This window comes from Heterocephalus glaber, unplaced genomic scaffold (genome assembly GCF_053883595.1).
Source record: "Heterocephalus glaber isolate CG9 unplaced genomic scaffold, H.glaber_assembly_v1.0 deba00001452, whole genome shotgun sequence".
Lineage (NCBI taxonomy): Eukaryota > Metazoa > Chordata > Mammalia > Rodentia > Bathyergidae > Heterocephalus > Heterocephalus glaber.
This window is the reverse complement of record NW_028258302.1, coordinates 715,167-734,263: the sequence shown is the minus strand read 5'-3', so window position 1 is coordinate 734,263 and position 19,097 is coordinate 715,167. Positions and strand designations below refer to the sequence as shown.

General features: G+C 52.2%; 1 protein-coding gene across 24 annotated transcripts in view; it reads left to right on the top strand.

The window, feature by feature from the left end:
• Ptprf (protein tyrosine phosphatase receptor type F) overlaps positions 1-19,097 on the top strand; it is an 86,294-nt gene that overhangs the window by 36,642 nt on the left and 30,555 nt on the right. For 12 of the 24 annotated variants that reach the window (XM_087214949.1, XM_087214945.1, XM_004871876.3 and 9 more), the window contains exons 7-9: positions 5,128-5,145; positions 8,115-8,225; positions 17,028-17,297. In XM_087214949.1, coding sequence (XP_087071075.1) covers positions 5,128-5,145; positions 8,115-8,225; positions 17,028-17,297 — 399 coding nt within the window. The remainder of the gene's footprint in view (positions 1-5,127; positions 5,146-8,114; positions 8,226-17,027; positions 17,298-19,097) is intronic. The other 12 variants (XM_087214943.1, XM_021249882.2, XM_087214942.1 and 9 more) reach the window with 1 other exon arrangement.

The following is a 19,097-nucleotide window of genomic DNA, read 5'->3' as shown; positions in this document are numbered from 1 at the left end:
CAGGCAGGAGGTGTCGCCTCCTTGATCGATCTGCCTGTGAGGCTCCCACCAAGCAAATTGATTCAGTTTTTGTGGGAACAGGGTAGGTGGGGAAGGAAGCTCAGAATCAGCTTGGCTGTATTCTATACCTGCTGCTAGCATGGGCTGGACCCATAGGCCTTGCTCCAGAAGCCCTGCCAGCTGTGGGATGCTGGGCCTTGAGCAAGATGGCCAGAGCCCCTGCTGCCTGTGATGTCAACACTGAGGAGGAGGACACGCCTGTGCCCTTTGAGGCCTGCTGGCTTCAGAGATGCCCCACTGCTCCCTGGGGTGCCAACCCCTCCCCACCAACTCCCATGGGATACACACCTCTTGGTTCCCAGGGAATGTAGTAGAAATGATTTGCCCAGCAGGACAGGATTCCGGCCCAAGCCACAGCCGCCTGAGACAGACAACGAAGTGTTAGCTCATTTAATTTAATTAAAACTCAACAAGATGGAGGCAGCTGTAGTGCAGTTAATTAAAACAGCCATAATCAAGGCAGGAAACGGTCTGACAGTGTTTGTGGCTGCTGCCCAGCACTCCACAGTGGCCAGCAGGGCTCGCTCAGCTCGACTCGGCTCGGATGGGCTCGGCTTGGCTCAGCTAAGCTCAGCTAGGGAAGGCTAGGCTAGGCTAGGCTAGGCTAGGCTTGGCTTGGCTTGGCTTGGCTTGGCTTGGCTTGGCTTGGCTGTTTCCTCACAGGTCTCCCAGGCAGTCTCCCCCAGCAGCCAGACAATCCTTCCCACAGATTTGGCTCCTCCCCTGAATTGGCGTTGACTGTGGTGGGCAGCACTTCTGGGAAGACTCAGCCTTGAACATTTGTTCATCAAGTATTTATGTAGTGCTTGCTGTATGCCAGGCCCTACACCACTCTTGTCCTGTCACTGCACTAGATGCTGCTCAGGCCTCATTCTCCTTGCCCTCTCAGCAGTGGCTGCCCTCCCTCCTTCCTTCTGACTATCTCCTTTCACTTTCCCCTGGGCTTTTCTCTTCCTGTTCCCAGAGTACTCTTGACCTGCAGTGCAAGTGCCTTTCCCCTGCAGTGTAGGCTCCTCCAGTACAGGAGCTGGGAGCCCCACCTTTGCCCCAGGTACACCCTTTTTCCCCACTTGGGCAGGTCCATGCACTGCTCCTAGAGCTTTATCGCCATCTCCTCACCTGCAACTCCTGCTTCTGTCTCTCCAGCCCAAATATCTTGGCCAAGTTCTAGGCCCAAAAGTCGATCTGCCTTGTGGATGTCACCCTGTCTGGTACAAGTGATGGCCTCCTTCCCAGACAGCCTACCCTTTTCCCATTGACCCACTCTTCGTGAGTGGCAGGTGCCCAACTTGAAACCTGGGAGACACCCAGTTCCTTTTTCACTAAGGAACCAAGTCCCCTTGGTGTATCACCTACTCAGCTCTCAAATTGGTGCCCTTTTCTCCTCCCACTGCCTCTATCCTATTCTAGGACACCAAATACTGCCCTCCCTGCCTCCAGGCTCTCCCTGAGAATCTGTCCTCCAGCAGCCTTCAGCATGTTCTGCTCATGTTCCTCCCATACTCTGACAATCAACCTCTAGCACAAGATTGGGCGTTGGGGCCTACACTAAATGAGACAGTGGCAGTCAGCATGAGTTTACTGTCTGACCTATGGTAAGGGCTCCAGGGATGGAGCTCCTCCTGCCTCCAGCCATTCTCAACTTACAGCAAGCCTCGGTGACATATCCTTGCCCACCTCTTGGCCCTCTGCTCACCTTCTGAGTCCTGTTCTTGAAGGCTTCCACCCTTCTCAGCTTCGAGATTCTCCTTCAGGACTCTGCTACATGTTGCCACCATCTGGCTCTAGCCCTGCTCACCTAGGCTGGGCACTCTTGGCAGGGAGGGCCCGGGACTAACTGCTTGGTGAGGTGTCCAGCAGCTCAGCACAAGCCCAGCTATGAGATAGTTCTCTGTGAGCCCTTGTTGAATGAATGATTTTCTGAACTTGATCTTTGGGATCTGTCCCTGAAAACTAATGTGCACTCTTTGACCTTTCCTGCTCCGTAGAAGCAGTGACCGAAGAGTCCTAGGCTAGGGTCTGGCTCCTGGGATGAAGCTATATGGCACCTGAAGGTCGTCAGTTCATCCTCTTCTGCAGGAATAACAAGACTCTGTCCCCATTCCTACCTGATCCTGGCCTGTGACCCTTGATCCCAATAGCTGCTGACCTTATTCTATTACCATTTAGAAGGGTGCGGATGCTCTTCTGTGCATGTTTTACAGGGACTTTCCTTTGTGGGGTGGATTCAGGCCCCTGAGCAGTTGGCTATTTACAAGGCCCTTCACAGTTTACGCGTCACCAAGTTTACAAAGTGCTTTCCCACCCTTTGTTGCTGCTGAGTCTCCTGCAACTCTGTGAAATAGGACAGATGGTAATTATCATGCCCACTCCACAGCTGAGCTAAGGGAGTCACCTGGTGTCACACATGGAGATTTAGGCCTCAGAGTTCCTCTTCGAGGTCATCCTGAGGCCTTCTGGTATCACATACACCAAACCTGGAGCCAGAGAGGTGATTGGATACCGCTAGGGTTCCAAAGCTGTACAGTCCTGTCTCTTTATACCTTGGGTCCCCATTGACCAGTACCCAGAATCCTCCAGTGTCTGTGACCTGGACTGCAGTATATCTAACTGGGGCACGGCCCCCAGACCAAGAGCTGCACAGAAGAGGCAGCTGGCAACATGTACTGCCCAGCATGAGCTCTGCTTGACAAACTCTGTCCCTACTACAGCAATGTGACGTGTGCCACAGTAGCCTCATAGACACTTTAAACTTGAGACCTGGGATGAGCCCAAGAGAAACAAGGATAGGCTTGGAGAATAGAGCAAGCAGTGTCACAGCCGCCAGCATGCTAACCTCCAAGTGGGGCTCAAGGTCACTGCTGGTCCTGAGAGGTTGTTAGTCTGCGAGCTCTGCCAAGTCTCAATAGGCCCCTGAGGAGACTTCCTGTGCTCCCACACACCCAGCACTGTAGGGGGCAACCTAACTCACTGTGTCCACATGCTTACTCCAAGATCTCTCTCTTCACACCCCCAGCATACCTCGAGTGAGACTTAGTGGCTCCAGAAGAGAGGGCAGCATCTGGCTGTGGGAGGAGGGCCTCTGGCCTGGCAGATCATGTGCCGGGCCCCTCATTTTGCTGGTGGGCCAGCTCTGCCTGAGAGCCCTTCCTTCCCCACACTGCCCCCTTGGCTATGTCTGCCAGGGGGCTGTGCTAACAGCATGTGGCTACAGTTTCCCTTTGGCCCTGAGTTTGTTGGTGCCTCTTAACCATGAGTGTGCTCCTGAGGAAGCTTACTCCTGCTCCCCTTCAGCAAAGCCCCTGACATCTGTCTTGTGAAGTAGAAGTTTGGTGGGGAAATTACCATTCTGTAAGATCAGAAGAGCTGAGGCCATGGGCCGGGGGTCCCGGTCCTAGACTGTATTTTCTGCCACCCTTGCTCCTGCCCTGGACTAGGCCACAGTGGATGTCTACTTTGTGGTCTCAGGATCCCTAATTGTAACACTCAGAGGACCTCAAGGAACTTTTGTTTGTGTGGATTATAACTACCAATGGTTAGTAGATTAGATACTAAGATCTTAAATATTTGCTAATCTGTTTTAAAATAATTTAAAAACCTATTATGTGTTAATAACATTTTTAGGTGAAAAATAATTAAATTTTCTAAAACAAAAATATTTAATGAGGGGCCGGGAATGTAGCTCTGTGGTGCCACACCTGCCTGGCAAGTGCAAGAGTTTGATCCCCCATACCAGAAAATATTTAGTGAGGAGAACCTCATTGTTTCACACTTTTAAAATCTTTATTATGGGGCTTAATAGAAGGCATCTGGATCCCCATGTCTGCTCCTACATTCAGCTTATTACAGTATCACACATCATGTATACATTAGAAAACTCCACTTATATTCATGAGAGAAAGAGAGTAAACAAGGCAAATCATTTCTCAGCATTATGGAAGCAGTTATGACTGTGTGAGCCCCCTGAAAGGTGCTCCACACCTGGGCTGCACTTGGAAAGTCTCTGTGATGAGTCTTCCCACACCTCTATAAACCCATCAGGAGAACAACCTTGTCCAGTGGGAAGGCTGTAAGGCAGATGGCCTGGTCAAATCTGCCACCTCACAGGCTATATGTACTCAGGCTTTGGGCTAGCCACTTAATGTCTCTCAGCCTTTGTTTCTTCCTTTGTACAGATGGATATTCCTCTAGGTGGCCGTTGTCAAATTCAATGAGTCAATGATCAGTAAGTGTCTGTGACACTTCTGTCCTCCAAAAGAGGGCAGGAAGGGAGCATGGTAGATAGAACTGAACCTGGTACCCACAGGTATCTTACTCCTCTAGATGAAGCAGTTTTTGAAGAGGGTTAAGGGCTGAACCTTACTGGAGGCACCTGTTGGGAAGGGGACACCATGGACCAGGATTCGGAGGGCAAGTGCCTGGCCTTGGCTGCTGGTTTGCCAGTCAGATTAGAGTTCAGTAGTCCATTCCTCTTCAGCAGGGTGAGTGGCGTCATGGGGAGTCTGCCACTGACTTACGAGTTGACCATCTCCTGCCTCTACTGCCAGCTGCCAGGGCTGGTCTGTCTGTATGTGGGAGGCCTGGTCTAGTGGTAGCCTTGTGGGAACACTCCCTTCCTTTAACCTTTCTTCCTGCCTGCCTAAATGCCCTGGTTTTGTTTTGGTAAGTGCACTGTAATCGTACCCTCTACCACCATGGGATTTGGGTGGATTGCAGGGTGGGTTTACTGCCTCTTTTCTTCCCCTTCCCCTCCATTGGCCAAGCCAGTGGGGGCTGCAGGAGCCCTGACTTACCTTCTTGACTTCTATCCCCTCCAGACCCACCAGATCCCTCCACCTCAGAGCAATACCTGTGACCCAGGGGACACAACTTCACCTACACTCAGCCTGGCCCAGCCTGGTGCTTGCTCACACATCACTGTGTGGGCTGAACTCAGGCCTCAAGTTCTCCATATATTTAAGCCTCTTTCTCGTGTTTTGTTTTATCTGATTTGGCTTTGTGTAGCTTTCCTTCCTTTTGTACTAATACTTCTCTCTGATCTTATTTGCATTCAAATTACCTCGCCAGGTGGTTCACCAATCAGAGGTAAGAATGCTGTCCGTGCATCTCGCCACGCCACACCACACCACTGCTGTCACCTCCACTCCATCCCGTCCAGTCCATCACCTCCCCATCCCCATCCTGACCTTTCTAGCCTTTTCATCTCCAGCTCCAGCCCCCTGACACCACCAGCCACCACACACCGCCACTCTCAGTCATTCCCTCCTGTGGACTCATTCATTCCAAGTCTGAATTGTGGAAATACTAGCTGAGTCCCCCCTTGGACAGCAGGCCAAGCCCCACAGAAGTGAGACCCAGCCTATTCCTAAGGCTAGCCGTAGATGGAGAAGCTGCTCATGAGGTTGGGAAGTACAACCACGCCTTGCCTTTTCCCTTCAGAGCCTCCTTTTTCTCAGGTCCTTAATTATTACTTGACTTGTCCTTTTGTATCTTGATCCTGTAGTCAAGTGAGAATTATTCTGCAAATCCCTTCAGCCCAGCAAGGACTAAGAAGAATGTTCAGTGGTCAAGATTTTAAATGCTGGGGTGACGACATGGAAATAAACACACTGGGGCATATCAGCTTGGAGTCCTGCCGCGCATTACCTTATGCAGTAGGGCCCTATAACCTGGCGGTTATAAAACACAGACTGTTGAGCCACGCTTGATGGTGTACACCTATAATCCCAGCCCTTGGAGAGGCTGAAACAGGAGGACTGCAAATTTGAGGCTGTCCTGGGATACATAGTGGAACCCTGTCTCAAGAAATAGACAAAAATCTAGGTGTGGTGGGACACATTTACAACCTCCTGACTCCGGGAAACAGCCAAAAGAAGTGTAAGTTCCAACCCAGCTTGGACAACTTAGCAAGATCAACTCTGTCTCAAAAAAGATTCGAGTTCAAGCCTAATTCACCACCTGTGTGACCTTCAAAAACTGACTAACTTTCAGAAGTCTATTTCCTCCTCAGAATTGAGGCCAGGGCCACATACACACAAGGCCAGAGAGTTAGAGGACAGAATGAGGATATGAACAGTGTCTGCTATACAGCAGATACCCTGTAACATGGTGGCTCCTGTTTTTATCCCATCATTTTCTCCTCTCATATCCCTCAGGGTTTGTGGACACATTTAGGCCCTAAGAATTCAAAGAGTGCTCAGGCCAGAAGTTGGGGTAGGGAGAAGCAGCTTTGTTCTTGTGTGGCATCTTGTCCATCATCGGGAGGACAGGATTCCACCCTGCATCCCTTGGATCCCCACAACCCTATCCCGCCACATCCCCCTGCACATCCACTCAGTACAGGCTGAACTGCATTTCCATCTCCTAGATTTGGTGTTACACCAGATTTGAGGTTTCTGTCTGCAGATGTGCATAGGTTCTTTGTTGGGTCTCCTGACCAGTGTAGGTTTCAGGCCCTTGTCCTTCCATGGGCAGGACAAGAGTACCCCCACTTGGGTACCCAATCTGTGGTACCAGCCATACCTCGAACTCCTGATGAATTGGGCCTGACCCTATCCAGGGCCCTGACCCTTACCAGCTTGAATGAACATTTTCTGTAGTAGTGTCCATCCATCCCATAAACATGACCTGCTAGGTGTCCATCAGAGATGTTCTCCCAGGAGATGGGTATTTGATCTGTGTACTTCGGCTGTGATCCTCCTTCATATCACCAGGGTGGGCTGGCTACCCCTTTGTACTACACAGGTGGCATCAACATCTTCTCTCATCTCCAGCTCCTTGGGTGTTCACAGTCCCTCCTGTTGCCCTGTCTGTATGTGGCGGGAGAGGATGTCAGGCTGTGAAGGGTACAGAGTTTGGGCCCATAGTACTCCTCCCTGTGGGGATGGGCTGTGAGCACATGGCTTGGAACTCTTCCGGGGCTCCTGCCCAGTTGTTAGGTGGGGCCTGGCAGGTTCTGTCTGTCCTGTGTGGGTGTGATCATCACTGAGCAGCCAGGGTCCTGGGGCAGGAGTTGGGGGCTGTTAGGATCACTCCAGCTATTCTGTGCAGGAAGTGGTTTCTGTCAGATTTTGTCCTGTGGGGGTTGTTAACTGTCCATTGGACTGTCCTGTGGGGTTGTAATTGTCTGTCAGATTGTTCCAGGGAGGGGCAATTTGCTTATGCCCCATGGGTTTTACTGTTACAGATAGTTTGCCTGGTGTGTTTTCACAGTTTTGGTTTTTTTCCAGTTTATTGCTGGGCCTTGGGACTGGCCAAGGCGAGTGGTTTCACCAACCACACCGGTCCTCCACCTTAGACTCCTCCACCTGGGCCAGCCCCAAGCCCAAGTTTCCTCCACCTTCTGGAAGGGTCCTTTTCCTCCCCCTCCCTCACCACATCTTGGCTCCTGTCTGTCTGTCTGCGGCCAGAGCAGCCCTTCAGGGTGCTGGTCCGAGTGGGAGCTCCAGCCTCCATTAGCCTCCTGAATTATGCAGGAGCCTGGTGGGTCGAAGCACTTTAGCAAGACTGGGCTGAGGAGAGGAGCCGGAATGGGTGGGGCTGGCAGTGTGGGGTAGAGGGGGAAGGGGAGGGGGTCAGAAGCAGAGGCTGCTGAGCACCAAACCCCCAGGTCAGCCCCGTCCTTCCTCAGGGGTGGCAGAGTCTCACTCCAGGAGGACATTACTTGCTGGCTGGCAGGACTATAAGCCACTCCCACACCTGGCTCCAAGTTGCCTGGAAGGGTTGTTGGGCCAAAAGCACTAATAGGGTGATCACTGGCAGTCAGGCTCCAGGACTAGTGGGAGCGTGATGGACATTCAGGGGAGCTGGGGGTGGGGTGCTGCCCCTGGTGGAGGAGCAGAGGAGATAGTGCTCCGAAGCACAATCCTTGTTTCTAGCTTGGATATCACTGGGCTCATCAGGGAGAACATCCTAGAAGAATCACAGGTGGCAGGGTGTGGCCCAGGTGAGCTGCAATATCTGGCCAACAAAAGCTACAGATGCTGTCAAATCCCCATGTTCCAGGCCACACTCGACGTGGGCAGTGGCTGACCTCTCCCTTTGTGTCCCCACAGGTGCCTTGCAGATTGAGAGCAGTGAGGAGTCGGACCAAGGCAAGTACGAGTGTGTGGCGACCAACTCAGCAGGCACACGCTACTCGGCCCCCGCGAACCTGTATGTACGAGGTAAGGACGCAGCAGTGCCTGGCCTCTGTCACCATGGAGCTGAGCTGCATCTTCTGGGCATGCTGCCTGGAGCCCTTGGTGCAGACACTCGAGGGACTGCCGTGGACCCAGTCTCTCCTTTCTTCTTCTTGCAGCAGGAGCAGCTCCCCTAGGCTAGTAGTTTGCCACTACTTGCTTGCCTTCCCTGCAGGCTCATGGGGAAGCGGCCCCTCTTGGGAACACTTGTATCTCTTCCAGGTCCTTGACGCATGGGCCTAGAGCCCTGTGGGAGTCTGGAGCCTCCTAAGGAGATATTTCTGTGTGTGTGTGTGTGTACAGGTGTGACTATGTGTAAATGTGCACACCTGGCCTGGCTTCCCCTTGTCTGTCCCAGCAAGGCTCTGGGCTTTAGGGCAGCCAGTACTCAGGAGTGGGACAAGTAAATGTGTACCCCAGGATCTTTCTGGAGGAGCTTGCTATGCTCTGGTCACCAACCAAAGCCCTAGTATGGGGGTGAGGATGAAGCACCTGCGAGTCCCTATGGGTATACTGCCTTGATTAAACACTTAGTGTGTTCTGGTGTTCTTTGTTGGGACTAAGTGGATTGGGTGCTTTTTCACTCAGTACAGGGGCCTCTTAGCCCATAGGTGATCAAAGCTGACCTCCATGTCCCTTCCTGAAAACACACTTGGTCTGGTGTGCATCGTGCCCAGAGGGGCCCTAGAAGCCCTTGCTTCCCCCTACTGCCCCCTCGCTTCATCCTTTTGTACAGATGGATGTCATTAAAAAGTTAAGCCATCCCTACTCAGGGGATTCAGAAAGGAAAGGGATTCAGCTTCCTTGCAGTGATGATTTCATCACCCTAAGTGCTTAGTTCACCTTCACACTAAGGGGATCATTTGACTATCCCTGCAGTGTGAAGGGCGGGTGAGGGCAGTGGCCTGCTGCTCTTAGGGGCCATTGGTCAGACTTGCTTACTCAGGACAGAGTCAGGCTATCGGGCAGCACGTACTACTTGAGGGTCTCCTGGGTGTCAGGGATCAGGGTGGTTCTGGAGAGGCCATGGGCTACCAACCCCCATGGTGACTAGTCAGCTGCAGAGGAGCTGTTTGTAATGAGAAAACTGCTCCAGAGACAAGGGAAGATGCTTCGTGGGAGCTGGTGTGGGGTGGGAAGTCCCCACTTCCCCCTTGCTGGCAGGTATCCTGCTCCTCAAGGCTCAGTTGGGTTGATAGGATCAGGACAGGGAAGCCAGAAGCCCCAGAACCTCCCAAATGGCCCAGAAGGGTGGAATTGTAAACAGCATAGCTTTACTGCTCACTGACCCAAGACAAGTTTCTGACAGAGGCACCAGGGACGAATGAGTCCCATCTGAGAGATTAGCAGCTGGAAGCCAGGTGTGGTGGTACACACCTGTGATCCCAGCACTTGGGAGGCTGAGGCAGGAGTATTGCTGCGAGTTTGAAGCCAGCCTGGGCTACGTAGTGAGTTCAAGGCCAGCCTGAACTACATACCGAGACTCTGTCTCAGTACATGGGTGGATGGATGGAAATTAGCAGCTGGAAAGACTTTCTCAACAACCTCTTCTCCACGCAGTGCTTTTCAAAAAAACTGGAATCAAGAGCATGGAAGTCCTAAAAAAAAAAGCATGGAGGTCCTAGGCCTCAGCAAGGAAGCCCTGTCTGTGTGCGGCCACATCAGAGACAGGAAGCCCAGCAGAGCCACTCTAAACCCTAAGCAGGTTGCATGGGGATGGCCATATGGGCATGTCTCCTGTGGTGGGGTGCTGGAGGTAGTGCTGAGACAGAAGGCCCAAACCCAAGGCAGATGGGCCCCTGCATTGTCCTTTTAGTGGAACAGCATTCTCTGAACTCACTGTTATGCTGGCCTTCACCCTAGAGGTGGGGCAATGGGGCTCTCTTTGGAGATGGACTGAGCTGACAGCTCAAGCACTTGAGCAGGGGTGTCTTAACTCTATCCCTTGGAGCAGCCCTGTCTGTGGGGCCCCTACTGTCCATACCCATGGGCTCAGGCAGGGCTCTGCCTGCCTCCTACTGTGATCCAGTCCCCCACCCCACAAGGTTTTCTGAATTCACTTCATGGCTCCACTTCCAAGACCTTTAAGTCTGGGAGTTCCTTTAGTTCAGCTCCTCTTGCCAAAGATTCTAAAACAGACAACCTGGTTTCTGCTATGTCCCTGTCGTCTGTTCCCCTCTGCACTGCTGTGGGTGTTGATATTTAAGGACACTTCCAATCCTCTGTCCCCTAGGTCTGCCCCATATCCAGTCCCTGTCTGGATCGATACCTGGCCTTCTTTGCCACGAACAACCTGCCCCGTAGGCCCAGGAGAAGCCCTCCTGTCCTGCCAGATAGTTTGCACACCTGAAGAGCCCTGCTCCCTGGGACCTTTGCCCCTGGTGTCCCCACCCCTCCTCATCATGTGCCTCAAAAACCTGTTGCCTTCAACCCCAGCTTCTCTGGGACAGTCTGTGTCATCCTGGCCACCAGCTCTGTGTTCTGAAAGCTGTGTGTAGGTGGATAGCCATGGAAGAGTCCCCCAGTACCAGCCTGCCTGCTGGCCTGTGCCCCATTTGTGTCCCTGCACAGTGGCTCTGAGGCTTCTTTCCATAACAGTAAAGCTCTGTTAGGACCGGAGCTTCCACACCCAGATTAATGTGTACTCTAGTACACTCTATCTAGCACCTGGCTTCAAGTCCTCAGCACTTTTGACATTTGGGTTGAAGGGGCCTTTTCTCTGTGTAGAAGAAGGTTTTGTACCATCCCTAGCCAGCTAGATGCCAATAGCTGGTATCTAGTCAAACCAACCAAGATACCCAAAACTGTTTCCAGACACTGCCACATGCCACCTAAAGGGAGCTTAGCCCAGTTGAGACTCATTCCTCTGGACTGACAGCCTCCTGTTGGCATTCATCACCATCTGTCTCTGACTCTTCTCCCTCAGGATCCATTGGACTCCTAGACCTTGTCTCCCCCTCAGGCTCGGCTTCAGTGTTTGCTTCACATACCCCCCAATCCCCCAACTTTTAGGATTCCCACTGCCTCTCTGAGGCTGTGTAAGCTGCCACCATACGGAACAGTGTGTGTAAAGCTCCTGGTGTGGTGCCAGCGACAGGAAGGACCTGAGAGTCACTTGCCCTTGCTGCTGTCAAGGTAGCACTGGGGAGATGTATCATGCAGTTACATCTGACTTTGTTCACAGTTGCCCACAGCTCCACCCACAGTCTAGCAGGCCCAGGCATGCTGGGTGGGCCAGCTCCTTTCTCTGTCACCAGCTGACTCCCTCTCCGCGTGACTCATTCTCTTCTTCCAACCACAGTGACTTTCTTCTCCAGGTCTCAGGCACACAGCTGTCCAGTCCAGGGCGAGGTCCTCCCCTGCACAGAGCATGGGCTACCTGCACCAGGAACTTGGCTGCCATGCCACAGAGCTCTGAAACGGGGGGCCAGTGCTGCTCATATTTTTTCCACAGGTGCCTAGATGTGTTCCTCACACTGATGTCGTGCAGTAGGGGCCTTCTCCAAGGTGGTGGGGTTCTAGTGGCTCTCGTGCCTTGGTGGGTTTGTGGGGTGGGTGGGCCTTGACCCCAGAGCCCAGTTCACCGGGCCTTCAGAGCCATGGAGTGTGTGTGAGGCATGGGAACTGGCCTGTGCTCTATTTCTACCTCTCCTGGTTCTGCCCTCAGTGTCCCTGGCACATGCCGGTGGGCCCTTGCCTTGTCCACTGTGTCCTTCATGAGTCCTGAGTCTTTTGTGAGTGGCATGGTCCATGTGCACCTGTGTGCACGTGTGTGTGCGAGGGGGCACAGGAGTCTTGTCTCATCTCCGTGCTGTGTGGGCAGATGAAGGTTGGCCTGTTTTTACTCTCTCTGTGTTTCTCCTTGTCTTTTTTTTATTCCCTCCTCATCCTCATCGCACTCTGCCATCAACCCAAACTCTCATCTATCAGATCAGCGAGAAGGTTGGTCCTTTTCACTTCTTACCCATCTACAGTTCGCCCATCGATGGGATATACCCATCAGTAGGGACCAGCGGGCTTGGTCAGCTCCCTCAGGCTCTCCAGCTGTGCCTGCCCACTCGTCCGTCTCTGCTAGTCATTGTTGGGCCTGCTTGCAGGCAGGCAGGACCCGGGATGGGTGGGCAGGCCCCCTGCCCTGCATGCTTCTGCTGATTGAGTCCCTGATTCACCATGTGTCTGCATGTCCTCTTAGCTGGGCTCCCCTGCGGAGTGGTAAGGCAGGCATGTTGCATGGCACAAACTACACCCCACCTCTTTCCCTGGGCTGGGCCAGCTGTGTGCTTTAGGTTGTGGTTAGGAGTGGTTGGGGGAACTACGTTTGGAGGGAGCTACAAGAGCTGTAGTGCTAGACATGTACCTGGGGGTTCTTCCACAACTTGCTGCCGGTATAGAAACTGTGTTTGCCTAAGTGAAGCTTAACTACTGGGTGACAAAGGAAAGAGGCTAATGTAGCATAGATTGTTCCTGGTGCATGCTGGTGGGCCCTTGCTCTGTCCACTATGTTCTTGAGTCCTAAGTCTTTGATACAGGATAGAAGTCCTACAGTGTCTGCTTTATCCTTGAGTGCCCTGGAGTCCTTACTGAGGCTCGAAGAGGTAGACCAGGGAGGGCCAGTCTGAAGCTGAAGCCAGTCCCAGGCAGCCTCAGAAAGTTTGGTGTTCATGCTACAGGGCAAGTGGCATCATCTTGGCTCCCTGAGGAGGTTCCTCCACTGTTGTCTTTTCTTTTGCTAGCCAGATCCAAACTCAGATTATCCCACCTGCCCAGGCCCCTCTGCCTGAGCCTCTCACCAGCCCCGGGTCTGTCAGAGGGTACAGTGTCCTCAGCTTGGTGCTGGTACTGAGTGTTCAGACCCAAGTTGCTTAAACCTGGAGTGACTGAACAGTCAGTGCGACCTAATAATGTGTGGAAGCCTCAAAGTGACACCTGACTCAGCCTCAGATGGGAGGGCCTCCTGGAGTTACCCCCAAGCCCATTCCAGAACCATCAAGTTAGACCTCAGTTTTCAGCCCCCCGACCCCAGCCAGACCTCTATCCCAATGCTGGCCTGGTGGTCATTCTGTGTCACATGGTGTGAGGGATCAGAGGAAGCTCTCCTGTCCACTGGGCTTTGGGGATTCAGGACTGAAGCAAAGGACAGGCTGAGCCACGGGGAGCAGACCCAAGGTCCCCTCTGCATCATGTGCTGTGGCTTTGAGTTTCTTCTGTGGTAGAAAGGGAGCCATTGGGAGGAGGGCTGCAGCCTGGGCTCAGATATCAGCCCTGAGCATCCATCCCTCTGCATGTCTGAGCTCTGGAGCATTTTGGTTACACCATTTCGCTGACCAGGCGGATCTACATTGGTGTTCAGAAAACAGTCATCAGCAGACAGCCTAGCCCCCACCCTCTCCCCTACATCCGTTCACCCATCCTCGGTCTCCCCTCCCTTATGGCATCCTCCCAGCCCCACCCTGTGGTCCCACCAAAAATAAGCACATACACAAATATTTAACGGGAAGGAGAAATGAGTTCCTAAATATTCCGGGGGGGATTTGCTGGGCTGGTAATTTGTTTGGCACTGATAATTGCATCTTACATTTTTCCAGCTTTACTTAAAACTGTGTGCTGGGTGCGCCAGCATTTAATTACTGCTCTGCGGCAGCCACAAGGTTATTTATTAAAGAGTTACTTTATCGTGATACACTGGATCCTGCCCCTTATTCCCTCCTTAATGTTGTGTTATTTTCATCAGAGAAATTTCTGTGAGTGAATCCAGATTTCGGGGCTGCCTCCCCCTGTGATTAGGCTGTCACTCCACTGAATGCTGATGCCTCTGGGCGCCGCACCGCCCTATTATAGGGGGTTGTCAGTGCAAATAATTAGACTTAAAAGTTACAGCTGAAATATAATCCAGAAATGGCAGGGCCCTGTTTTGGAAATTGTCTATAAAATGTCAGCACTATAGATGCATGAGAAACGATAATAGACCAGCATTGTTGGAGCCTGAGATTAGACCCTAACTGTGTTTTTTCCAGCTCGTTTTTCCTTCCTCACTGTTGGTTCTGTCAGTAGGCTGAGTCCAGAGTGAGTCCTGCTTCTTTTGGAAGCCTTGTGCTTGTGGCACAAGGAGGAGGATGGTGGAGCTGCTGCGGTGAGCTGTCAGTCCTGGCTGTTGGCATGGGGCTACCCAGGCAGGTCTAGGACACAGCACCCCATTAGCACTTGGGATACTAGGGGCTTGTTTCTTGCCTGTGCCCCCCCCCCCCCCGCACACTTTTTCTCTGTGTACGTGCTGACGTCCCGCAGCCCATGGGAAGACATGTCTGAGCTATAGGAAGCTACACTCCAGGATACCTTACCTGTGCCTAGAGCTCTGTCCTTGTGAAAGATAAAGATGAAGATGGTACGCCTGAGGGCCTCTGAGGTTGAGATTCTTGCCTGGTGGCGGGGATGACCCTAAGCCTCACATCTGACCTTACATTCATCCCCAGCCTTTAGGAGTCCTCCCTAGCATCTGCATCCAGAAGGAACATGTAAAAGCAAAACCCTTTTATTTTTTTTTTGGTACCAGGGATCGAACTCGGGACCTTGTGCTTTCAAGGCAGATGGTGCACCACTGAGCTAAATCCCCAGCCCTGGGACTCTTTGTTGCTACTGGGCACTTGCCAGCTATGTTCCACCTGTTCTCTGCCATGAGAGCTACTCTGTCTGTCACATGCTGTCATCATCAGTGTGGACTCCCAGCATTAGGCCAGATGACAGCAACCCACTTACACTAGCATAAGCAGAACAAGGAGTATCTCATGTTCAAAAACTAAAAACTGTAGAAATAGATTTGATGTGAGGCAGGTATTTAAACAGTTTGGTCAAGCTTTTGTTTCCAAGCTGTGCTTTCTGCAGGTGACTTCTTTGTTCTTAAGCAGGTTCTCCTGTGTGTTAGGAAAGGGTCCCAGCTTCTCTAAGCTTAGCTACTCCCATAGTGAGAGAAAGTCATTTTTCTGATTGTACAAATGGCCAAAGACTGGTTCTTAGCCAGATCTGGGTCACCTATCCCATGTACTGAGAATGGCAGGAAAAGTGCTCTTGTAAAGAAAATGAGAATGGGTCTTGGTCTATAGCTCAGTGGTAGGGTGCTTGCCTAGTATGTGTGAGGTCCTGGGTTCGATCCCCAGCAAAAAAGCAAAGAAAAGATGCTGGTTCTAGGAAGAGGCAGAACTCTGGATGTCCCCAAGATACTGTTCTCCCATTTCAGCTCAGAGATACAGACCCAGCCAATGAACTGGTCATTGTGGCCCATTCAAGGGACTGCTGGTGGTGTGGCTCCGCCTGGAGGCTCAGAATGAGGCACGCTGTGGAAGGGGTGGAAGCCAATGCTGCAAGGTCTTATAGGCTATATAGGACACTGGGGAACCATGCAGGAGCTTGCTAGATGGAAGTGACAGATTTGTGCTGTGCATAGAGAGCCAGGAGAGTGGGCAGACTAGGGCAGGAGGACCAATGAAGAACTCCCTGCAGTGACTTAGGGAGAAATGGTGGTGGCTGTTACCCAAGTATTTGGAGAGAAATAAAGAGACTTAAAAGATACAGCATTGACAAGACTGGATGACTTGCTGAATGTGTCAACTCTGGGCATCAGTTTGATCCCTGTGCTGGGAGGGCAGAGGTTAGAATTAGTAGTCTTTGTAGTTGTTTCCAGCTCTGATTCTGTGACCTGCACATGTACGAGGTGCTCCTGATATGGACCACGAGTCCTCTGCATGCCTGGGCTCCCAGCAAGGGTCCTTGGAGACCGGTGCTCTCAGTGATGCCCTTAGGTCCCTTAGCCTCACTGCCTACCTTCTCCAGCCCAGTGCATAAGGACACTCACCGAGGACATACTCGAGCCTCTGTCCACCAGCTGCATGACCGGTCTGCATGCCCGCATGCCTGCACGTGGCTAGGTCTTGTCAACCTTCCCTTTGTGCATGTTCCGAATGTCCGTACCAAACTTGCAACTTCATGGGGTAGTTTCAAGTTGCACTTTGGACTGAGAAGCTCAGAACAGCTTCTGGTCCGAGGAGTCCAAGGGTAGAGGTTGTGGCCAGGCACAGCCACCCTTCCCCTCGAGACCCTTGTTCACTGGCACAGAAAGCCGTCTGTTCGGCACCCTCATCATGTTACTGCCATCATCATGCCCATCCTGCCCGCGGACCACATCCCCGGCCCGCCTCAACCCTTGCCCTGGCCCAGCCCTCCTGAGAGGCAGCCTCCACTCCTGGGTCCCAGGTTGTACCTTGAGCATGGCTGAGGTCCAGCAGGTGGTCATGCCACTTCCTCTTTTCTTTCTTTGGGCTGTAGCCTGGAGATAGATGCAGTAACGCCAGAGAAGATGGCTCTGTCGCTCCCAGACTGATCTGCTGCCTGCTCTAGCCGTGCTCTGAGGACCCTTATCCTAGGTTCCCCAGCCAGCCCCTCTGGAGACATGGGGAGTTAGGTCAGGCAAGCAGGGACAATCACTGGAGCGCAACTTGGGTTATAGTCCTGACCAGGCCTGGATTTTGCATTAAGTCCCTGTATATCCATGGACAGGTGGGACTTTTCTGGGCCTCATTCCCAGGGTGTAAAATGGAAACTTGGTTGTGAGAGCTGAATGCAAGGGCTACTTCAAGCCCAAAATGGGGAGGGAGGTGAGCCAGGGCCCAGGGATGCCACCCCTCCCATTTCCAAGTGTGGGCTGACAGAAGGGCTTCTTGGATGAGGGGCCCCTGCCCTTCCATCCACCCTTGTGTCCTGCCTGGCCTGTGAGTGCCTCTCTCCCTCCTTTCACAGTGCGCCGTGTGGCTCCTCGTTTCTCCATCCCTCCTAGCAGCCAGGAGGTGATGCCAGGTGGCAGCGTGAACCTGACGTGTGTGGCAGTGGGTGCACCCATGCCCTACGTGAAGTGGATGATGGGAGCTGAGGAGCTCACCAAGGAGGACGAGATGCCAGTTGGCCGCAACGTACTGGAGCTCAACAACGTCGTGCGCTCTGCCAACTACACCTGTGTGGCCATCTCCTCACTGGGCATGATTGAGGCCACAGCCCAGGTCACAGTGAAAGGTGAGTGAGACAAGTGCCTGCCATGGCTGGTGCCCTGCCCTTTCATGGGGGCTCTAGGAGATCCTAGTGCCTGTGACAGGTGTGCATAAACTGACCACTGTGGGTACAAATGGAGCTGCAGGATCATGTCTGCTGGGTCCTCTGGGCCCTTAAAAGGAGGTCGGGCTTTCTGTTGTGCATAGCCTTACTGAGAATGGCTAGTGTGATTCCCCTCATGGATGGCAGACATCCTGCTAGTAAGCACAATTTATTTTGCTTTATTTTTGTGTTGCTCTGGGAGATAGGTGGTCTTACTAACTTTGTTTTATAAATGAGGGAATCAAGACACAGAGAGTCTGTGTCACTAGCCCAGTATCACAGAGAAGTAAATGATAGGGCAGGGACTTGAATCACAGCCCACATCCCTACCCACTATATAGTACTAGACTCTGGGATTGAACAGCCCCCTAATAAGAAGAATACGATGAGCATGATCCTGAGCATGATACTACACACCTGTAATACCAACAATCTGGGAGACTGAGGCAGGAGACCGCAAGTTTGAACCCAGCCTGGGCAACTTAGCAAGACCCTGTCTCAAAATGAAAAGGTAGGGCTGGGGATTTAGCTCAGTGGTTTCGTCACCTGCTGCACAAGCACAAGGACCTGAGTTCGATCCCTGGTACCACCCCCCCCCCCCAAAAAAATAAATAAATGAAAAGGGACTGGGGAATGTAGCTCAGTGTGGAGACCCTGGCTTCTGTCCACGGTACCACATTAAAAAAAAAAATTATATAGCCAAGGGGGCAACTGGTTTCTCTCTGCTTAGAGGCCTGGCAATAGGTACATCCATATAACACATATGTAATAAACTCCTCCCTGGTCTCCTTGCTTCCATTCTTGTCTGCCTCTGACCCATCCTCTATTCTGCACATGTGAATGTTTTGTTTTGTAGTACTGGGGGTTGAACCCAGGGAGCACTGATCTATATACGTAACCCTTTTCATTTTTTTTATTTTGAGACAGAATCTCACTAAGTTGTCCAGGCTGACTTCAAATTTGTGATGCTCCTGCCTCAGCCTTCCTAGTAGCTGGGATTATAGGCATCCACATGCCCAGATTTTGAGTGGTCATTTATTTACTATTTTGAGGGGTTTTGTGGCTTTGGTTTTCGTTGTTGGTGGTGGTTTTTGTTGTTGTTGGTGGTGGTGGTGGTGGTGGTGGTGGTGGTGGTTTTGGTGATCCTCCTGCCTCAAGCTCCCGAGTGCTGGGATTACAGGCGTGTGCCACCATGACTGGCTTGAGTGGTCTGGACATAGTGGCACACACCTGTAATTCCAGTGCATGGGAGGCTTAGTCTGGAGGATCGTGAGTTGAGGCAAGCCTGGACAGGTCATCGTGTCGGTGGTTCCCCCCACCCCACCACCTCCTTGAGGCAAGGTCTCACTGTGTAGTCCAAGCTAGCCTTAAACTTGCAGCAATTCTCCTGCCTCAGCCTCCCAAATGCTGGGATTACAGGTATGTGCCACCATACACAGTCATCCCTCCTTTTTTTTTTTTTGGTACCGGGGATCGAACTTGGGTCCTTGCACTTGCGCAGCAGGCGGCAAAACCACTGAGCTAAATCCCCGGCCCATCCGTACCTTTTCTGATGTTGGGGATAGAACTTAGAGCCCCACATGTGCTAGGCAAATACTTTACCACTGAGCTACACCCCCAGCCCCATGTCAGTCTCTCTCTCTTTTTTTTTTTTGGTTTTTTGAGACAGTCTCACTGTGTAGCCCAGGCTGGCCTCAAATTTGCAGCGATCCTCCTGCCTCA